The 22,177-nt window shown below is 48.2% G+C and overlaps 1 protein-coding gene across 1 annotated transcript; it reads right to left on the reverse strand.

The window, feature by feature from the left end:
* Positions 1-1,734: 1,734 nt before the first annotated feature.
* Positions 1,735-19,628, reverse strand: LOC139276749 (sentan-like). Its single transcript, XM_070894758.1, has 3 exons — positions 19,550-19,628; positions 13,477-13,616; positions 1,735-1,893 (listed from the first exon to the last, which is right to left on the reverse strand). Exons 1-3 carry the CDS (start codon positions 19,626-19,628, stop codon positions 1,735-1,737), a joined length of 378 nt encoding a protein of 125 aa, XP_070750859.1.
* Between the last annotated feature and the right edge of the window lie 2,549 nt (positions 19,629-22,177).

The following is a 22,177-nucleotide window of genomic DNA, read 5'->3' on the forward strand; positions in this document are numbered from 1 at the left end:
TGTTTCTTTTCTCTTTTCTTCATTTTCTCTTTCTCTCTCAGTTCTATTCACTCCCTCACTCTCTGGTACTTTCTCTCTCTGTGCTCTTTTTCTCTTTCTCTCTCTCTCTGCTCTCCTGGTTGTCTCTCTGCTGCTTCTGCCCAATGCTGTACCCAATTTATAACACACACTTGGTAAAGGCCGAATTTAGCTCCCACTAAAATCCAAGGCTGGGAATTTTAAACGGCTTGCAAGTGCTGAGGTTGGTTTTGTGCACAGTGCAAAGAAGAAGGGAACTGAAAGGAAATCCTTTGGCTGGGTCAAAGAACCCGTGAACTGTATTTAGCCCGTGCCTCACAACTTGAACACCACTGGACCAATAATAACTCAAAACATCCTCATCCAGTTAAACTTGTTTACCAAAAAATTATGTGTTGCATTTAGTGCTTTATCGTCTTACCTTCATTATTAATTAAACGTTGAGGTTAGTTCCCATGTGAGCAATGTCGGTGCCACTCACTCAGGAATAAAAGCACTCACAGGTAGCTACTGGAGATGGAAATGACAAGTTTGTGACATTGATTTCCAATATCTGAAATGGCTTGCTTACCTATTGTGAAATTAAGCTTATTAAGTGGAGAGAGAATCCAATTATATGATCTGAAAACATTCATGGAAGTTGCCTATCAGTTCGATCAACACTGTGATGGCAGGTTCATTCCTTACCCTCTTACATGGTTATATTTTCTTGACTTGGATATAGACTTCTCCAAAACTGCTACCAATATCGTTCAGTCATTGGATGGCAGGATGTACATATGTAATTGTTGTATATGCATGCCTGTTTGCTTGGTGATGTCTGTAACACTGTTATGCAACACTGAATGTACCCTTACACTGTACACACCTTACCTGTACACCAGAGGGTGCTGCTGTTGGAGACCTAAGGGTTACCTGCACACTGCAGCTAACTCAGCATATGAAGGAGCTCACAGCTTGGTGTCCTCACTCGAGGAGCTGCAAATAAAGGACTACAGGTCTACAGTTTCAGTATTATACCCTGCCGCGTGGAATCATTTGCTAAAGGTATCTACATGACACAAAGGGCAATGCCAGCATGTTCCTTTCCACAAAGAAGATGAGCATTGTAAACTGCTTTTAATCAGCTTGAAATGTTTGATTTTATAAAAACCAAAAACACTATTATTCATTATTTTGTAATTTTGAGGAATTTAACAAAGGATGATAATGTTCCCTCAGTCCTATAGACTTGCTGTAGAATCAGCATTCTCATTCTGCTGAGAGTTTGTAGAGTTCTTGGGACTTTCATTATATGTACAATGTTCAGGGACTCTGACACTCGGAGATCTTTGGTTGAGCCACTGTAACTTGCATTGGCATCCAATCATTAGGCCTTTTCTAAAGACACATCTTTTTCTTTTGTTATTTCTTTTCATGTGTTACTAAATAATTTTTTATAATCTTAGTATATAGTGCTTTTATTCTATATTTTTAATTGAAAAATCAGTGTGGAACTTCACACGATTAAATAATGTTACATTTATTGAAAACAAAATTGTTCATCATTATTTAATTTCATTTTTTAAGGAAAGTCCTGTGCTACACAGTACAATACAGAAATCATTAGTTGCCCTCCATTCTCATTGACTCTTTTGGCTACCAAAAGCCTTCTTTGTACATGTGAACCAAAGTATCATCTTGAATTACAATTGGATTGCTTGAATTAAAATGTAATTATTTTTTAGCTGTTATACATCGTAACTCGTGAAGAAGATCTGACACTATTGTCAGGCTCGTCAGTAATACCATAAAATCTTCAAAGTCTATTCTTCTGTCTTTATCTTCATCGAGGTCGGAAATAATTTCTTTGTATTTTGGCTTCAGCTCTTGTCCCTGGGAAAAGATTAGAATCAGGCAACATATAGATTTGGACTTTCTTTTTGCAATTGTACTTTTTTCTAATGTTAACTTTTATCATCCCTTCATTGAGCTATGCATTCCACATTTAAGAAGGCTAGGCAATCGGACTTGCAGTTCCTGGTGCTTCAAATATTACTCGCGATCTAGGCATCGACTTTTCCTGTCTCCATTTGGCCACGATTGCACCTCTCAATGGTGCCACACCATTAAATTCAGGTCAAATGATGAATGTCCATGTGTAGAAAGTAGAGGAGCAAATGTCAGCAGGGTCAGCTGTGATTTAACCTGCATCATGCAGAGCCTTAGAACTGTGCATTAATGGCTAGCTCCTTGCTTCATTTTTAAGGTTACACAGAGTTACATTATATAGAATGTACAGCACAGAAACAGGCCATTTGGCCCAACTGCTATAGGCCAGTGTTTATACTCCACCCGAGCCTCCTCTCATACTACTTCATCTCATGCTATCAACATAACCGCCTATTCCTTTCTCCCTCGTGCTTATCTAGCTTCCCCTTAAATTCATCTATGCTATTCGCCTCAACTACTTCATGTGATAGCAAGTTCCACATTCTAATCACTCCCTGGATATAGATGATTTTCCTGAATTTCCTATTGGATTTATTAGTTAAAATATTAATTGTAAATATTTATGTAATTTGTTTATTTTATTAATTTTTAAAAATTAGTTTGTCAATGTTTTAACCCAGTTATAATTCTCTTTCCTGGCATCCACTGCCACAAGGCTATTCCATGAGCAGGAGGTGAATTTCTACAGTATGGGACTAGGCCTGACATCTTTTCCTTCCCCAGCTTGAAGTACTTGTCTTCCAGTTTGGTTTTTTAGACGAGAGTTAGTGAAATTTGTCTTTTAAAGCCAGTTCAGTCAAAGCTAATATTTGAACTTATGAACTTCAAAGTATTTCCATCAGGTATAACACTCATCATCTTGGCTTCCAAATTATCACTGATAGACATTTGGGCCGGAATTTTCCCTACCAAGTCTGGTCGGGTGTGGGCGGGCCAAGTCCTGGGTCGGTACCATGATGTATCAGCCCGCTCTTCATAGTGACTTTAGCATAATAACTCCTATTAAGGCAGACATGCGCATTTCCCTGCCCTAACAAACGGTGTGGGTCTGGTGACGACGTCAATGACTAACTTCCAGTGGGGATATTTAAAGCAGCTTTGGCCACATCGCATTTGAAGGTTCGTACAGGAGCCTGGAGGGAGTATTGGAGAGGATTGTGTTGTTGCTGAGAAATAGAAAAATCAGTTCACGAAGACAGAGGGCTGCACCCCGCTTTTCCGATGAATCGCTACATATTTTTGTGGAGGGAGTCAGAGTAGGCACGGAAGTCCTCTTCCCTGCTGTTGGGCGGAAGATATCTCAAAAGAGTCCGACTCCAAATTACTGAGGTGGTCAATAGCAGGGATGTTGTAAGGACGACCTGGATACAGTGCAGGAAGCAGTTCAATGATCTGATCAGATCAGGAAAGATGAGTGCAAAGCCACACTCAAGCTCATCCTGAAGTGCCTGTTACCATATCCCCACCACTCTGCCTTCCCAAGCCTACTCCTGCACATCATTCCTCACACCAACATACCTTGTATGTCCACCCATCCCTCTCTCTCTATGTACATACTCACATCCCCATCTGACTAACCGCCCCTCACACTCACCCTCATCCTAACATAATCAAACCAAGTAAGACCACTGAAAGAGGCCATTTGGCATTGGCACTACATTCCCTCATAGCCACCCACTACAGATGTAAGCCACACTTCCTTACACTCATTCCATCACTCTCACTCAAACTTCTCTTCTTTTACTCCTTGCAGAAGATGAGAGCCCAGAAGAACAGGGAGGTGGGAAAGAACCGGAAATGGCCCTCCATCCTTCAGTACTTTAATTGCAGCAGAGGAGGTGGCCCTGGAGGTCTCAAGAGTTGCAGAGTGATGGCAGAGGGGGACATCTCAGCAACCTGATGACAGAATTACATCTCATACAGCCACATAGCGTACAGCAGTCACTCATATAGGGACTGATGTTACTATGTCTGTAGTGTACTTATGAATGACTCCACGAGGCAATATATTGTACTCAAACTGTAGTGACCTTGGTCCTTTATTCGTAACTCCAGTGAGGCACTCCCATGGTGGCTCCCCTTTTATACAGCCCCTGCCACCAGGGCAGGAAACCCTGGACTCCACCAGTTGCACCCTCTAGTGGTATATACATAGTGTAAACCTTATTGATAGTACATTAGGTAAACAAGTCTCCATCTTATGCAACTATACACAGAGAGTATATCTATAGTCTGCATATATAACAGATGTCATTAGCCAGTGAATGTTCATCATGTGCATAATGGCATTGTTACCCATTCTTAATATAACATTTCTATATCATCTCATTACTTTCCCACAGGTCCATCAAGAGCCCTCCTCCCACAGTCCAGCCGGTGGAGGAAGACGAATCCTCAGAGAAGCCTCCGGCCATGGGGGTGCAGCATCAGCAGATATAAGCGCATGCAGTACCGGTGCAGATACGCACAGCTCAACGGGTGCCACGCAAGATAGAGTAGTGTTGTCACCTGGTGTGTCACAACTCACAAGTGAGCGAGAGCAGATGGTGTTGAGAGGAACAGCAGTGGAGATGCTGGCTGAGACTCAGGGCCATGGAGAAAAAGGATGATCCTGGAGGGGCAGCTAGAAATGCAGGAGGCTCTGGCAAATTTTGCAGCTGCAATGTCTACAAATGTGCAGAGCATGGAGGAGTCCATCTCCAACATGAGCACCACCGTGTCACAGATGCTGGTGACGATGTGCTGCTCTATGAAAAGGATGGCCACCTGCAAGGAGCAGCAAATGCACCACTCACATGAGCACATGCTAGCTATGGAGAACAGGTGGCAAAGGCTCATAGACCTCCTCCTCTCCAGCTCCTTGCTAGCAGGGAAATACGGGTGGCCCATGAGAGAGATGATGGTGAGAGGGGACATGGAAGTGGGGGCTCCTCTCAAAATGCTCACACTTTTCTCCAATTGCCCCACCCCTCTCAGTCAGAGCCCCAGATGCTTCCTCGGATCGCGATGGCCGAGTCTGCCCCTGCACAGTCGCAGGAGGAGCAGACTTTGGTGGGGCCCTCACAGGCTTCACAACCCTGAGGACATCCGCCAAAAGTGTCTACGCAGTCGCAGCAGGGAACTTAGCAGACTGCCTATACCTCTGCTGAAGCCACGGGGGTAGCATCTCGTAGAAGCATGCGGAAAAGAAAAATGTCATAAAAGTAGATGCTTGTAGGTGTATAGCTAAGGTTCTGTTACTGTTATCACACATATAAAAGTATTTATTTTCACCACTTTCCGGTCATCCCCACTTTTGTCTGATACTTTGAAGTGGCTTTGTGATTTGGAGTAAATGGTGAGACATAACGTTATCTCCAGCAATGGTGGTCAGTGTGAAAGGAATGGCCTGCTGATTGTCGGGATCCTTTATGGTGTTGTTGGGGGCGGGCGGGGGGGGGGCGAGGGAGGAATTTGGCACAGTATGTGGAAGCCATATGGGTGCAAAGCAGGAAGTGAAGTAAATCCGGCCATGATGAAATCATCCCTGGCCCCTGAGCAGCAATGTGCTCCAGTGCTGATGCCATCTGGACCTCAGGTTCCTTCTGCTTCCTCTTCCTCATCTTCCCGCTGATGTTCCTCCTCCTGCTCCGCCTCCTCTGAAGAGGCTGTGCACTTGCTCCTCATGCAGCTCTAATCCTTGTTGCTGCACTATGTTGTGCAGTGTGCAGCAGAGCACGATGATTCTGGAGACTCTGGCTGACAGGTACTGAAGGGGTCCTCCATATCTGTCAAGGCATCTGAAGCGTATCTTGAGCATGGCTATTGTTTGCTCAATGACACATCTCGTGGACATGTGGCCTTCATTATAACGCTCCTCGCCATCATTGCTTGCCCTCCTCAAGGATGTGATGAGCCATGTCCAGTGGATAGACCTTATCTTCAAGCAGCCAGTCGGTAAGTGTATTTGGCGGTGCGAAGAGCTGAGGGAAGGTGGACTGGTGCAGGACGAAAGAGTCATGACAGTTGCCAGGGACTTTGGCGCACACATGCAAGCTAATCTTTCTATGGTTGCAGATGAACTGCACATTGAGGGAATGGAAGCCCTTGCGGTTTGCAAACACTCCTGGGTGATGTAGGGGAGCCCTGATGGTCACATGTGTGCAGTCGATGATGCCCTGCACCTGTGGGAAGCCAGCCAGAGCAGCAAAGCCAAGCATACACTCACTAACACTGGCTTCATCAGTGGCAAATTTCACATAATTGGGTGACTTGTTAAACATAGCATCGGTGACCTGTGTGATGCATCCGTGGGCAGACAACTGCGAGATGCTGCAAATATCTGCTGCAGATTCCTGGAAGGAACCTGAGGTGAAGAAGTTGAGGGCAGTGGTGACTTTGACAGCCACTGGTAACGAGTGTCCACCAGGTCCTCTGGTCTGCAGGTCTTGTTCCAGCAAGCTACAAATGTCTGCAACGACCTGGCTTGATAGTCTGAGCCTCCTTTAGTACTGCTGCTCAGTCATGTTGAGGAAGCTCATCCTTTGCCTGTAGACCCTGTGTTGGGGGTATTGCCTCTGATGCGATGCAGCCCTGCACTGATGCCCTTTGTCCTGAGGAGCATCAGGTCGTTGAAGAGAAGGTTGGTGTGCCTATTGCTGCTGGTGTTGGGCCTCATCGTGGTCCGATTCTGAGGACCAAGGTGAGACAGTATAAGCGGCATCCCTGCTGATGTAATAGATGGCAGATCAAGTAGAGTTCAGAGGACCAATCTGTCAATGTTGTGATAGTTGCTAGCAATGTGGTAATAGTGGCTTCTGAGGTTGCAGAAATGACCTGCAAACTCTAGACACCTAAATCTATGCTCAAAATGGAGTCAGCAAGATTCTTTCCCTTCGGCAAGTAATGCAGTGTCAGGTGTCAAGGTATTTGGATTTCCACGCTCTGCGTTAATGACCTCGTTCAATGGCCACTGAGCTCTTGTCTCAGGTTGACAGACGTGGTTCCTGAGCTGCGTGATTCCCGTGGTCATTCAGTAAAAGTCAAAAGGTCTGGTTAAAGTCCCTGTTAAGGGTCTCGCAACAAGGATTTAATGAGCTTAATTAGGTCGCCCGCTTCTGCCGTTCGGGTCCGTGGCGCGCTGGCAAACATGCCAGAGTTAAAGGCACGAGCGAGGAGGCGGAATGATGGCGGGTTCGCGACGGACTCGCAATTTCTGCAACTTTTACTGCCGACCTGCCTCCAAACTCGCACACCCGGCAACGGGAAGAACACGGCCTTATTCTCCATAAAGTAACAGCAACACAAACATCAATGCAGCAATGATAAACAATTTCTGAGGAAAAAGAATGAGTCAAATCTAAAAATAATTTCACTCTTTTTGAATTGTCTGCTGAAGCTTTGCCATCACCACTTGTTCAAATTCTTTAAGTGTAACTTGTAACATCTCACACAAATTATATTGGTCAAATTTACTTAGCAGTTCCATGGAAGATTGTTAAAAATATTTAACCTATGTGAAGGTATTTCAATTTGGGACAGCCAGAGTTATTTCCCTGTTCCAATGTAAATTTTTGTGGTGGTGCTGCTCAAAATGATATGCAATAATGTAGGAATGTTAGCTTCTGAGATGAGCCGTCACTCAACTTCATCACTAAGCTAAATAATATGATGAGAGCATACTGCTCTCCTAAAGAGCGATGCATACTGCAGTGTTCAATTGCAAGTTCACAGATCTTTGCTGAAATTCTATGGGCCCCAGTTTCCCAAAATAAAAATAATGGCGCTCACTCACCTGGATGCCTGTATTTTTTAGGCCCCTAGGTGCTGAAACTAAAAATTCTAAGTTTTCTTAACCCTTCGCAACTTCTGGCGCCGGTGCTACCCGATTCCATCTGGCAGGGCGGTGCTTCGAGTGTGTGCCTGAAACGCACAGCACATGCTCTTCAAAAAAAAAGCGCACCTAAATGCGCAATGTGCATGCGTAAAAAAAAATAATAAAAAAAAAAATCACTGTGCATGTGCACAACCGCCACAACTCCACCCCCCCCCCCCCCCCCCAACCCCCTCTCAAAAAAACCCGACCAACTCATTGCGCATGGGCAATGCCGGCATGCCCAGAAAAAAAACTTTGCACCCTTTTAGGGGACCTCCCTTGGCTGATATTCCAGCAGCAGTCACTTCAGCTTTGGCTTTGTTTTATTTGTATTTCTTTTATGTTTCTGACGTCGCTCCAGGAGGCAACACGGACTTTGGATTTATTTTATTTGGATTTCGGAGCATTAATGGCAAGTTTTGTTTTATCTGATTTATTTTTAAGATGCATAAAGTTTATATAAAATAGCAGGGGAGGCCCTTCGGCCGGGGATAGGAGCGAGCCAGCGCGGATTTCTGTAACTGTAGGTAAGGGTTTTTCCTACAGTGTTTCTAGGGTCTGTGCGCCGGTTTAAAAAATTTCTTTCAGGAGGAAACTTGGCCTTATGCCCAGGAGCCTTCTTTACAGGTACACCAGCACCAGAATGTTTGGCGCCAAACATTCTGGTGCTGGTAGTAGACTCCGGCACCCCAACATTGGGGAATCTTCAAACTAAGCTTCAGCACCAGAAATATCACTGGCCATTGAAAAACACCGATAAAACAGCGCCCCATGCTGGGGAAAATTTGGGCCATCGTCCTATACACAAGAGCACAGGAATGTTTGGCTGCCTACACTATTTATTCTTGCAATGAATGACAAAGGCTTATCTGCACATAAACTTTCCATCCTGTTTCATTCAATTGTGTAACAAAAAGTGAACTGAAGAGAACGCTTTGAAACACAATTGTATAGTTTGAATTAAAATGTAATTGCTTTTTGGCATTTGTCATCATCATCATCATCATCATAAGCCGTCCCTCGGAATCGAGGAAGGCTTGCTTCCACACTTAAAATGAGTTCTTAGGTGGCTGAACAGTCCAATACTAGAACCACAGTCTCTGTCACAGGTGGGACAGATAGTTGTTGAGGGAAAGGGTGGGTGGGACAGTTTGCCGCACACTCTTTCCGCTGCCTGCGCTGAGTTTCTGCATGCTCACGGCGATGAGACTCAGCGCCCTCTTGGATGCACTTCCTCCACTTAGGGCGGTCTTTGGCCAGGGACTCCCAGGTGTCAGTGGGGATGTTGCACTTTATCAGGCATGCTTTGAGGGTGTCCTTGAAACGTTTCCTCTGCCCACCTTTGGCTCCTGTAACCCCACTTTCTAAAAAAGGGAGAGAGAAAACAGGGAATTATAGACCGGTCAGCCTGACATCAGTAGTGCGTAAAATGATGGAATCAATTATTAAGGATGTCATAGCAGCGCATTTGGAAAGAGGTGACATGATAGGTCCAAGTCAGCATGGATTTGTGAAAGGGAAATCATGCTTGACAAATCTTCTGGAATTTTTTGAGGATGTTTCCAGTAGAGTGGACAAGGGAGAACCAGTTGATGTGGTGTATTTGGACTTTCAGAAGGCCTTCGATAAGGTCCCACACAAGAGATTAATGTGCAAAGTTAAAGCACATGGGATTGGGGGGTAGTGTGCTGCCATGTGCTGAAACTGCTAAACAGGCTCTCCAATACCGGATATACCTGCTTGTGTGAAACAAGCAGTTTCCTTCTCATTGCTGGTAACATCAAATACTCATCTCTGTTCACCATTTGACAAATAATGGTTAAAGACCTGTTTACAGAAGCCCCTGGCTTCGAAATCTTCTATCCTGACAGATCTGGAGAGGCCACTGATTTCCAGTGCTTGCTGCTCCAGTTCCGAAAGCACCCTGGTGTTGTGTGCTATCTTGTATTGGAGATAACGTGCGTAACGTGCTTGATCTTTTACAGTGGGTATTTGCTTTCTGCCCCGATTACACGTGTCTCTTGGTGCAAATGCACAGGAAGTTCCGACCCACCAGATATATTTGTAATAGTTTCAAATTTTGCTGATTCCTCATATAGTGGTAAATAATGAATGATTCGCAACTAAGGTCTAAAACCGTAACTCTGTTGTTTAAAAAAATTAATCCTTTCCTTAGCAACTACAGAAGTTGTCTGGCTTAACCTACTCTCTCAACGTGGACCACTTCCCATACCTCAGGAGCCTCTTGTCAACAAAGGCAGACATTGATGCAGAGGTTCAATATCGCCTTCAGTGCAACCTTCGGCCGCCTGAGCAAAAGAGTGTTCGAAGACCAGGCCCTTAAACCTACCACCAGGCTCATGGTCTACAGGGCTGCAGTAATACCTGCCCTCCTGTATGGATCAGAGGCATGGACGACTTACAGAAGACACATCAAATCGCTGGAGATATATCACCAACAATGTCTCTGCAAGATTTTGCAAATCCCCTGGGAGGACAGGCACACCAACATCAGTGTCCTCACCCAGGCTAACATCCCCAGCACTGAAGCACTGACCACACTCAATCAGGCCACTTAGTTCGCATGCCAGACATGAGACTCCCTAAGTAACTGCTCTATGCGGAGCTCCTTCATAGCGAACGAGCCAAAAGTGGGCAGCGGAAACGTTACAAGGACACGCTCAAAGCCTCCCTGGTGAAGTGCGACATTACCACTGACGCCTGGGAGACCCTGGCTGAAGACTGCCCTAGGTGGAGAAAGTACATCCGGGAGGGCGTTGAGCTCTTCGAATCTCAACGCTGCGAGCGTGAAGAGGTCAGGTGTAGGCAGCGGAAGGAGCGTGTGGTAAATCAGTCCCACCTCCTCCCCCTTCCCCCAATGAATGTCTCTCCCATCTGTGACAGGGTTTGGGGCTCTCGTATTGGACTGTTCAGCCACCAAAGGACTCACTTTAGGAGTGGAAACCAGTCTTCCTCGATTCCGAGGGACTGCCTGTGATGACGACTCTCTCTATAGGTCCCAGTCCCTTCGAAGGCTCCAGGACAAACTCTTATTTGAAAAAGGCTTGCTAATAAATATAATAACCAGAGTCAAGCAGTTATTTAAATCATTGTCTATTACATTCAAAAAGTTGCCAATCAGACATGCAGCTGAATAAATCATAAAGCGGGCTTTTTCTTAAATGGCCTGACGTTGCTCCTGTCGGAAACAAACTGTAGTTTAAATTATTGCAACAACGCATCAAGTTAAGCTGGGACATCACTCCTTTGGGTAAACTGTTTTTTAACGCCTTGGGCTGGATTTTTGGGTCTTCTGTGCTCCGTTTCTCGCCCTGGAGCGGCGGCAATGGTGGCGGTGAAGTCTTCTGGGCGGGTGGCCAGCCTCCAGCGCCCCGCTGCGATCCTCGGGTCCGGTTTTGCGGTGGCTCGGAGCAACACCGCCTGGAAGAGCTGCGGCAGGTGTGGAACACCCCTGGTTGCGACACCGGCGCGAGTTTTGACTCTTGCCCGACCCGTCCGTCGGAAAGAGCGCCCCCCACTGACCGCCTGGTAAATCAGGGCGGTCCAACCATCCCGCTGGCCAAGAGGTGAGGTAACTGTGATTGTTTTTTCTTTTAATTTGTTTTGCGATTTCTGTCGTGTCGTGGGCAATGTTTTGGGAATGTTTTTGTGGGTTTTATTTTAGTTCCCCCGCCCCACCAGGGGTCTCCTGGCCCTTTAGCTCGGGAGTTTCCCATCCAAGCACCAAGAGAGGTGTACAACAGCTCCCTAAGCGCTGCACCCACCCCCCACCACCCCGCCCCACCCCGATGCAGGGCCCAGCTTCCCAAACTTACCTCCTGCGGCACAAACTATTCCCGGGCGCTAACGTGCCCGCCCTGCCACCAAAAACATAAGCGCCGAAATTCCAGCCCATTTATGTGTTATGATAGAATTAAAGGCCCCAAGTTGCCACACGCGGCAAAACAGGCGCCCCTCCGAGCTGGGCGCCCGTTTTTCGCACCGGAAACAGCGCCTGAAAAACAACGCGCTATTCTCGAGCGCTTTGCAGCTCGATGTCAGCTTGGCGCGGCGCCCAGGGGTGCGGAGCCTACCACTCGCGCCGATTTTGTAAGTAGGAGAGGGCGGGTACCATTTAAATGAGTTTTTTTCGTGCCGGCAACCCTGCGCGTGCGTGTTGGAGCGTTCGTGCACACGCAGTGTGAAGGAAACATTGGCACTCGGCCATTTTTGTAGTTCTTTGTAGCTGTTCAATTTTTAACATTTTTTAATAAAACCACATTGCCCTTCCATGATCAGCACTGAGGCTTCTTGCAGCAGTGAGAAGGCTGCAGGAAGCCTCAGAAGTTGAGGCAGCCGTTTCCCGATGGGTCCGACCGATGGCAGGGGGGGCCTCCCTCCCCCACTGCCGTCGGGAATGGCTGCCTCAACTTCTGAGGCTTCCTGCAGCCTCCTCCCTGCCTGCCCCCCGCTGCGGTTGGTCGGGCCCTTACTGTCTCCCCCCCCACCCCCCCCATGCCATCTGGAACGGCTACCTCCTCCCTGCCTGCCCCCCGCTGTGGTCGGTCGGGCCCTTACTGCCTCCCCCCACCCCCCCATGCCGTCGGGAACGGCTGCCTCCTCCCTGCCTCCCCCCCGCTGCGGTCGGTCGGGTCCTTACTGCCTCCTCTCCCCCCCACCCCCCCCCATGCCGTCGGGAACGGCTGTCTCCTCCCTTCCTGCTCCCCGCTGCGGTCGGTCGGGCCCTTACTGCTTCCTCCCCCGCCCCCCATGCCGTCGGGAACGGCTGCCTTCTCCCTGCCTCCCCCCCGCTGTGGTCGGTTGGGCCCTTACTGCCTCCTCTCCCCCGCCCCATGCCGTCGGGAACGGCTGCCTCAACTTGTGAGGCTTCCTGCAGCATTCTCTGTGCCTGAAGCACTTTCACACAGGTAGGAACATGGTTTATTGAATCTTTTCTTTGCTTATAAATTTTTATTCAGGTTGGAATTATTTATATAATATTTGTATAAGTATAACTAAGGATTTATTGTAGAATGTAATGACTTCCCTTCCCCCCCCCCACCTCGTTCCGGACACCTAATTTGTAACCTGCGCCTGATTTTTTAATGTGTAGAAAAGGTTTTTTCAGGCCTACAAAAATCTTCACTTGCTCCATTCTAAGTTAGTTTGGAGTACGTTTTCACTGTGGAAATTTTCAAATCAGGCGTCAGTGGCCGGACACGTCCCCTTTTGAAAAAAAAATTCTGTTCAAAAGTGAAACTGTTTTAACTGACTAGAACTGCAGAAAACTTAAATGTGGAGAATTGCGATTTCTAAGATACTCCGTTCTCCACCAGTTGCTCCTAAAAATCAGGAGCAAATCATGTGGAAACTTGGGGCCAAAGAATCCAATACAAACCTAAATATTAGATAAAAATACTTTGTTTTGTTCAGCGAATATTTGCAGTTGTCTAATTATTGCATTGTTATTACAGTGAGCAACCAGCTTAAAGATCTCCAGTCGTCCTGTTCGACAACATGAGTTAGTTGTTGGTAAACGTAATCTCTGAAACATGGAAACAATGCATAATATAATAAGTGCAACCATTCATACAACATTAAGATTTTCTTACCTTTATGAAACTCTGAAATTGGGTCAAAAGTAAGTCTTTAGCCTGAGCTTTACTGAGTTTTCCATCTGGACCAGTGTGATTATTAAATATTACAGCTATTGTTGCAACAGACTTCTCTAGATCTGTGCTCTTTCTTAGTGCTGCAAACAATTAAAAAACACTAATTAGAATTTTTAGTATTTATATGAATCATTATCTGCAACAAGTAAGTTACTCAATATGTTTTCCACTGATAAGTTTTAGCTGCAATGACCTTTAATTGTACAACCGAACACTTTAATAAGATGTCAGCTACTATAACTGTTTCCTAATATGTCTCACTAACTTCTCATAGTTGATAGTCCATGGTAAGCAATTGCAGAAAATTGAACATAATTCATGTTATGACATGAAAAAGTGCTGCAAATAATAAAGGGAGCAATGCCATACAGAAAACACTCAACCATGGTTTACACGATTTACTTCCTTTTATACAGCGTTTTTCTATATATCCTCACATTGGGTGTAACGTTACACATCACTGTGTTTGTAGCTTCCAGTCACCGTTGCAAGTCCTGACTACTCGGTGCCAAGTACCAACTTCACTTCGGCCATTTTCCAATTCTTAGCTTTACTCAAAACTTTATTTATTCTTGGCTTTATGCCCTGGGGTTATTGCCCATTCTGGGCATTATCTCCTTTTGGCACCAGGTCCTACATTATACAGTCAACATCCTTCCAATTTCCTGGTGTATATTTTGAGAGTACCAACATCTTTATTAGGCCCTGCAGCATTTTTTTTAAATATTAATTCCTGGGATGTGGACATCGCTGGCAAGGCCAGAATTTATTGCCCATCCTGAGAAGGTAGTGGTGAGCCGCCTTCTTGAACCGCTGCAGTCCGTGTGGTGAAGATGTTCCCACAGTGCTGTTAGGGAGGGAGTTCCAGGATTTTGACCCACTGGTGCTGAAGGAACGGCGATAGATTTCCAAGTTATGATGGTGTGTGACTTGGAGGTGATGCACCTGCTGACCTTGTCCTTCTAGGTGGTAGAGATCACAGGTTTGGGAGGTGCTGTTCAAGAAGCCTCGGTGAGTTGCTGCAGTGCATCTTGTAGATGGTACACACTGCAGCCACGGTACGCTGGTGGTGGAGGGAGTGAATGTTGAAGGTGGTGGATGGAGTGCCAATCAAGCGGGCTGCTTTGTCCTGGATGGTGTTGAGCTTCTTGAGTGTTGTTGGAGCTGCACTCATCCAGGCAAGCGGAGAGTATTCCATCACACTCCTGACTTGTGCCTTGTCGGTAGTGGAAAGGCTTTGGGGAGTCAGGAGGGGAGTCATTCGCTACAGAAAACCCATCCTCTGACTTGCTCTTAAAGCCACAGTACTTAAATGGCTGGTCCAGTTAAGTTTCTGGTCAATGGTGACCCCCTAGGATATTGATGGTGGGGGATTCGGCGATGGTAATGCCGGTGAATGTCAAGGGGCGGTGGTTTGGCTCACTTGTTGGAGATATTCATTGCCTGGCACTTCTGTGGTGCGAATGTTAACTTGCCACTTATCAGCGCATGTTCCAATCCTGTTTTTATCTATTTTAAGCTTGATACATTCGCCAATTTGCTGCAAATGTATATGGGGAGAAATTCCACTGATAGCCGTTTGCTTTGCACCTGAACATCAGGCAGTCTGAAGTCTAAAATCGGGGGGACGGGGGGGCTCTTGGGGGAGCATTGTTGCCCATGCCCCTCCTGGTGAAATATTCAGATAGGCCTTTAAATAGGCGAGTAACCCACTCACCTGAAACAGGCGTAAGAATGCTTTACTATTAAAATTGGGGTTGTAAGACCCAATGCAAAATTCGGGTACAACTGGACATAGCTTGACACACGCAAGCTCCCCCTAGTTGTTCCAGGTCTCGTGCGGTCTAACCAATGTTCCTGAAAGCGATCGTTGGTGACCACTCAAAAAAAGGCTGCAAGACTTTTTCCAACTTAGGGGTCGAAATTCGGTTGCTAACGCATGCTGTTAACTGGGAGATAGAAGTCAGGTGCTGTTCACACCTGACGTGAAATTTGGTTGTAATTTTTTTAAGGGTGTTAAAACGTAACGTACCGCCGGCTAACGCCATGGAAATCATGATGCCAGTACGCGTGCAACGCCTCCTTTGTGCCCTTCTCGCCACATTCACTTTTGCTGCCTCACTTAACGGCTGCCGTCCATGACGCCTGAAAAGGTTGGACTGCGCAAGGCGGAGAAAAAAATCGGGGGCGTTATTTAAAAGGAGTTGCAGCCGGGGCTCAGAGGTCTCGGGCAGTGCTGCGTTTGATGCACGTACAGAGAGTAGGGTGGTGGCGTCATACTGCTGGGTTGACTCGTCAGATTCAGTACTAGTATTTCGGACACATTGGCTGCCACCTCGGCTAACCTTGAAATCTCTATTTCGCTGTGACCTGGGGCAATGATCGCACACCACGTTGTCCTGCGGCGCCGACATGAAAGGCGCCGGCTGCAGACAGCTTACGGCAAATGTGGATCCTCCCCAGAGGTGACACCAAAGGCGATGGGGCAGGAGGCTGTACACACGCAGGGTTTACTGCGTGCATTACTCTTATCTTGAGATGTCCGAGGAGAAGGCTGAGGTTCCGCAAGGAGGTGGTGACGGAGCTTTGCAACCTTCTGCAGACATACCTGGCAGCTGACACTGGCACCAGGACCTCGCTGTCAGTAGCAGTGACAGTGATAGTAGCACTCAACTTCTATGCTACCGGCTCCGTCCAGTCTCCTGTGGGCAATATATTCAACGTCTCGCAGTTTGCAGCATGTTGCTGCCTTCCCCAGGTGACCGACGTTCTCTACAGAAAACAAATTGATTATATCAAGTTCAGCATGTCCAGGGAAGACCATGATGTGCGCATCCATGGCTTTGCCAGGATGGTGGGCTTCCACAGGGTTCAGGGAACCATTGATTGTACGCATCTGGCATTGAGGGCCCCTCCCCACAATGGAGAGATCTTTCGGAATCACAAGGTATTCCACTCCCTCAATGTGCAGCTGGTTTGCGATCACAGGCAGATGATCTTTGCTGTAAATGCCCGATATCCTGCCAGCTGCCACGGTGCCTTCATCCTGTGGGAGACCACTGTGCCACGACTCTTCAAGCCACCTGGTCAACAAAGGGTATGATATGGCCCCCTGGCTGATGACACCCCTCCGCAATCTCACTACCTCTGCCGAGCAGCACTACAACACCAGCCATACCACAGCCCGGGCCGTTATCGAGCAAACTATCGGGGTTCTGAAGCAGCGTTTCTGCTGCCTTGACCACTCTGGAGGGGCATTCCAGTACTCACCTGACAGTGTCTCCATGTTCACCATTGACTGTTGCATGCTGCACAACCTGGCCATTATGAGGGGCCAGCCATTATGAGGGATGGATGATCCACCTCAGGAGGACGACATCGATGAGGAGGAAGACGAGGAGCCTCACCGATGGAGGAAGCAGCCTGACACTGCTGCGGCTGGAAGGGCTGCTCGTCAGAGACTCATCGCTCATCGATTCCAGATAAAGAGTCTTGACGTGTCGAAGGGCCAGCCTATCGATGTGGGTATCAACTCAACACATCGCTACAGCTGCAGCCCTCCATCTCTAATAATCAGTGCCTCATTATGTGAACAATCCAAACTTCCTTTATTGCAAACATAAATCATCTGTGCTTAAAACAACTGCAAGAGAACAAGAGCACAACTTCATCCCTAACACGTCAACATACCCACAAAACCCCTTCAAACATTCTCAGAGACATCCCAGTGCAACTATTGACATCAGTTCATTTTGTAACAAGGTAGCCACTCTGGTGAGTACCAATCAATTGTTGCATCGTTCAACCAAGTGCAACAATTTACATGAGTTCACATTGCAACAACCTAGCCATCTCTGTTGACGATCAAGCAAGTGTTTGGTGGGTCATGCAAGTGCAACTAATTTTCAAAGCTCATATCTTCACAACGTCAACATATGTGGCAACTTTCCCAGAGGCCTTTACTTTGTTTTGAAGGTGGCTTTACTACCCCTTCCCTTCTGCCCCCTCCCACGCCTACTGCTCCTCCTCAATGGGGTCTCAGGGTCTGCAGCAAGGCTGGTAGACGGTTGCTGACTTGGAGCCACACATGATGGCCTAGTAGGATGTCCCTGACCAGCTCGGGCCCTGGAAGACCCGGCTGCGGACTGCATCACCTCAGCCTGGGCGGCAGCACTCTGGTGTAGATGGGGTGCAGATAGTAGCACTCAACTTCTATGCTACCGGCTCCGTCCAGTCTCCTGTGGGCAATATATTCAACGTCTCGCAGTTTGCAGCACGTTGCTGCCTTCCCCAGGTGACCGACGCTCTCTCCAGCAAACAAAACGATTATATCAAGTTCAGCATGTCCAGGGAATACCATGATGTGCGCATCCATGGCTTTGCCAGGATGGTGGGCTTCCACAGGGTTCAGGGAACCATTGATTGTACGCATCTGGCATTGAGGGCCCCTCCCCACAATGGAGAGATCTTTCGGAATCACAAGGTATTCCACTCCCTCAATGTGCAGCTGGTTTGCGATCACAGGCAGATGATCTTTGCTGTAAATGCCCGATATCCTGCCAGCTGCCACGGTGCCTTCATCCTGTGGGAGACCACTGTGCCATGACTCTTCAAGCCACCTGGTCAACAAAGGGTATGATATGGCCCCCTGGCTGATGACACCCCTCCGCAATCTCACTACCTCTGCCGAGCAGCACTACAACACCAGCCATACCACAGCCCGGGCCATTATCGAGCAAACTATCGGGGTTCTGAAGCAGCGTTTATGCTGCCTTGACCACTCTGGAGGGGCATTCCAGTACTCACCTGACAGTGTCTCCATGTTCACCATTGATTGTTGCATGCTGCACAACTTGGCCATTATGAGGGGCCAGCCATTATGAGGGATGGATGATCCACCTCAGGAGGACGACATCGATGAGGAGGAAGACGAGGAGCCTCACTGATGGAAGAGGCAGCCTGACACTGCTGCGGCTGGAAGGGCTGCTCGTCAGAGACTCATCGCTCATCGATTCCAGATAAAGAGTCTTGACGTGTCGAAGGGCCAGCCTATAGATGTGGGTATCAACTCAACACATCGCTACAGCTGCAGCCCTCCATCTCTAATAATCAGTGCCTCATTATGTGAACAATCCAAACTTCCTTTATTGCAAACATAAATCATCTGTGCTTAAAACAACTGCAAGAGAACAAGAGCACAACTTCATCCCCAACACGTCAACATACCCACAAAACCCCTTCAAACATTCTCAGAGACATCCCAGTGCAACTATTGACATCAGTTCATTTTGTAACAAGGTAGCCACTCTGGTGAGTACCAATCAATTGTTGCATCGTTCAACCAAGTGCAACAATTTACATGAGTTCACATTGCAACAACCTAGCCATCTCTGTTGACGATCAAGCAAGTGTTTGGTGGGTCATGCAAGTGCAACTAATTTTCAAAGCTCATATCTTCACAACGTCAACATATGTGGCAACTTTCCCAGAGGCCTTTACTTTGTCCTGAAGAAGGCTTTACCACCCCTTCCCTTCTGCCCCCTCCCAGGCCTACTGCTCCTCCTCAATGGGGTCTCAGGGCCTGCAGCAAGGCTGGTAGTCGGTTGCTGACTTAGATCCGCAGCCACACATGATGGCCTAGCAGGATGTCCCCGACCAGCTCGGGCCCTGGAAGACCCAGCTGCGGACTGCATCATCTCAGCATGGGCGGCAGCACTCTGGTGTAGATGGGGTGCAGAGAGCGGCAGGTGCAAAGGTGGAATTATGTCGTGCTGAGAAATGACATCACGTTCTAATTGGCCCAACAGGCTGATACTCCCCTGGGGCAGAGCATCAACATCTACAGAAATCTGGGTGAGGTCAGAATCCTGCCTTGGTTCAGCAAGGTTAGGTCCCCGTCCAACTGATGGGGCCCCAGACCGGATGGCAGCAGTCATTGCGTCCATTGACTCTATTTGCTTCTGCATCAAGAGTGACTGTGACTGCGGTACAGCAGAGAGCTGACTCAGAACACCACGCACTGAAGACATTTGAGTATGCAGGCCTACAATAGCATCGGCCTGGTGCTCAATGGTTACTGCAACATCAGCCATAGCCCATACCATCATGTCTGGGACGCCATGGTCACTGTTTGTATCCAGTATCCATTGGTATCAACCAAGGATGGACTCAGTGGGCTGCTGAGAGCCATGAGTAATAGTTGATGCGGACTCCTCCATCCTCACAGCTAGTGCATCGAGACTCTGGGGCACCCATGCTACTGCACCCAGCAGATTGCTGTGCAACTGCAGGGATTGTCTCAGGATCACCTCTAGGTTGGGCTCATCATCAGAGTGCTGATGAGCATCACTCAGACGCGCACTCACCCTCCGGGGAGCTGGCCCCTGGGCTTCCCCTCCCGCGTGGCATTGCTGGAGGCCACTGGGTCCCAGAGCATCACCCACCTCCACCTCCCCCACCACCCCTTGGTCAGAACCGCTGCTGGCCCCGCTCTCAGACAGCGCAGCCTCCTGTGTGAGGTCGAAGGAGGTGTCGTCCTTCTGCTGCTCCTCGTCCTTGTCGTCATCGCCACCATCTGCACCCGTGGAAGGTCCCGGTGGATCTGGCTGATCATCTGAAAGCACAAGCACAGAATAGCGGTTACCTGCAGGGGAGGGGGCCAGGAGCGGGAAAGGCATTCTTGAATGCCAGTCTAAGGGAAATAGCTGCATGTTGATGGTGTGAGGGCCAAGTGTCCTGCAGATCGCTGCAGAGGAACTCAAACGTACCGTCACTGTCCCGAGGGGTCAGCCGCACCCACTGCCATCGCATCAAATTGCAAGCCCATCAGGGCAGCTATCCGTTCCTCCAATAGAGTGAGCACTTGGAGGTCTGGCTCCCCTCCACCAGTCGCATTTGCTCCTTTCTGTTGTGTGCGAGCTTCGACTATAACATTAAAGAGAAAATCAGAGTTAGAGGCCTTCAATCAGTGTGTCCCAAGTGCTTTACATACTTTAGTACATGCTACTCTATAAGAGTCTTCACAGCTTGATGTAACTACCATTGGCGGCGTGGACTTGCTGTGGCAATGGTGGGATTAGAACCCAGGACCTAACAGTAACGGGGAGGCTACCATCTTCGACATGCATATGAAGACTGAGGAGTCAACAACGAGGGTTGGGTCTGCAGAACCGAGTAGCAAGGTTAACACTGCATGCAGGCCTTTGCAGTGGGTGAGGCTGCAAATGGGAACCTTGACTGTGGCCTCACCCACTTAGAGCATGGATTCAGAAACAGTACATTGAGCAGAGAGTGTAGATTGAGGTCAGAGCATAGCATGTTGATGTTTGAAATTAAAGATACTCACCCTCACTATGCGCGTCAGGTCCTTCCACTTTTATTGGCATTTCATCGCTGTCCTTGGCATCGTGTCGCTCGCAGGCACTCGCTCTGCTATTTCCCTCTATAGCATTCGGTACGTTTGGGGTTGGGGTCTCCTCCCAGCCTCTGTCCTCAGCACCTGCTGATGCCTCTCCCTGTATATCAAGGAGTGCATCCAGTGCGGCATCCGTGAACTGGTGGGCACGCTGACGAGATGCTGCTGCAAGGTCTGTCATGCTCACGGTCTGAGTGAGTGCGGCGGAAGCGAATATACCCACGAGGCACTGAGGCGCCCAATCAACGCCGCAATTCAATCCCGGTGGCGTCACTATATCTATGGCGCAGCTCCAAATGCTGCCTAACTCCCGGATGTTAAGCCCACGCTTAACGGCCCACTTAGCGCATCCAGGTGTGTGTGCAACGCCATGATTTTACACTGCTATCAATTCTTTAGGCGTAAACACTGAATTTCGTGTTTGGGGAGCGCATCTGAAGCGAGACGTTAAAAATTTCTCTCATGCAGTGACAACGCCTCAAAAATGGCGGTACCGAATATCGACCCCTTTTTTCTGGTGCCAGAAGAAGCGGGTGTATCCCATCTGCAAACCTGTCATGGTAGTTTCAGTGCTTTTATGCACCAACAAACTGAGACCCTGCTCCAGCCCAAACCACTGCAAATGTTAACAAAGTTAATATCTGTATAGCTCTGTAAAATTAAAAACACTATGAGGGTAAAATTGCTCTGTGCTCGATTGCGGGCAGTAACCAACTGGGCCTGGGACTTTCTACACCCGGCACAGAAGTACCACCCACACCACTGAATTCGGCTTACCGCCCCTCAAAGGGAGCGAAGCGCAATCTCGCGCTCTCCACTTCCTTTGGGTGTGGTTACCTTCACTTCACTTAAAGGGGAGGGCCGCTGCGCGTTCTGCAAGACCTCTGATGGCCTCCACTCGGCCACCGGGGCAGCGTGCGACTGGGCCTGCCGCTCGGCACCCAGAACGGAGTACGGGCTGCACGATGGCGGTCTGGACCACGCTAGGGCCGCCATCGTAGAGCCGACCCGAGAGTCACCAATCAAAGAATGATGGCACCCTGGTGTGCTAGCCCTTTAAGGAGCGTCCAGAGAGCAGATGGCGGCCAACTTCCGACCCGCGGTGGTAAGGGGTCAGAGTGGGATGGTGAGGGCTCGCCGCGCACACCGATGATGTCATAGCGGGTTGCGCGGTGGCCAGAGGTGCTAACCACAGTGCGCACCTCTGCAAACTCCAGGGCAATTTCC

Source organism: Pristiophorus japonicus, chromosome 12, assembly GCF_044704955.1.
Source record: "Pristiophorus japonicus isolate sPriJap1 chromosome 12, sPriJap1.hap1, whole genome shotgun sequence".
Classification (NCBI taxonomy): Eukaryota; Metazoa; Chordata; class Chondrichthyes; family Pristiophoridae; genus Pristiophorus; species Pristiophorus japonicus.

Bases quoted from the DNA above. Each gene is read 5' to 3' on its own strand.
- LOC139276749 (XM_070894758.1), bottom strand. From the start codon at position 19,628: ATGGCTGATGTTGCAGTAACCATTGAGCACCAGGCCGATGCTATTGTA. The intron at 13,617-19,549 runs GTGTTCTGAGTC...AATTGTTTGCAG, and splicing joins TCAAATGTCTTCAGTGCGTG to CACTAAGAAAGAGCACAGAT. The intron at 1,894-13,476 runs GTAAGAAAATCT...ATCTTTTCCCAG, and splicing joins AATTTCAGAGTTTCATAAAG to GGACAAGAGCTGAAGCCAAA.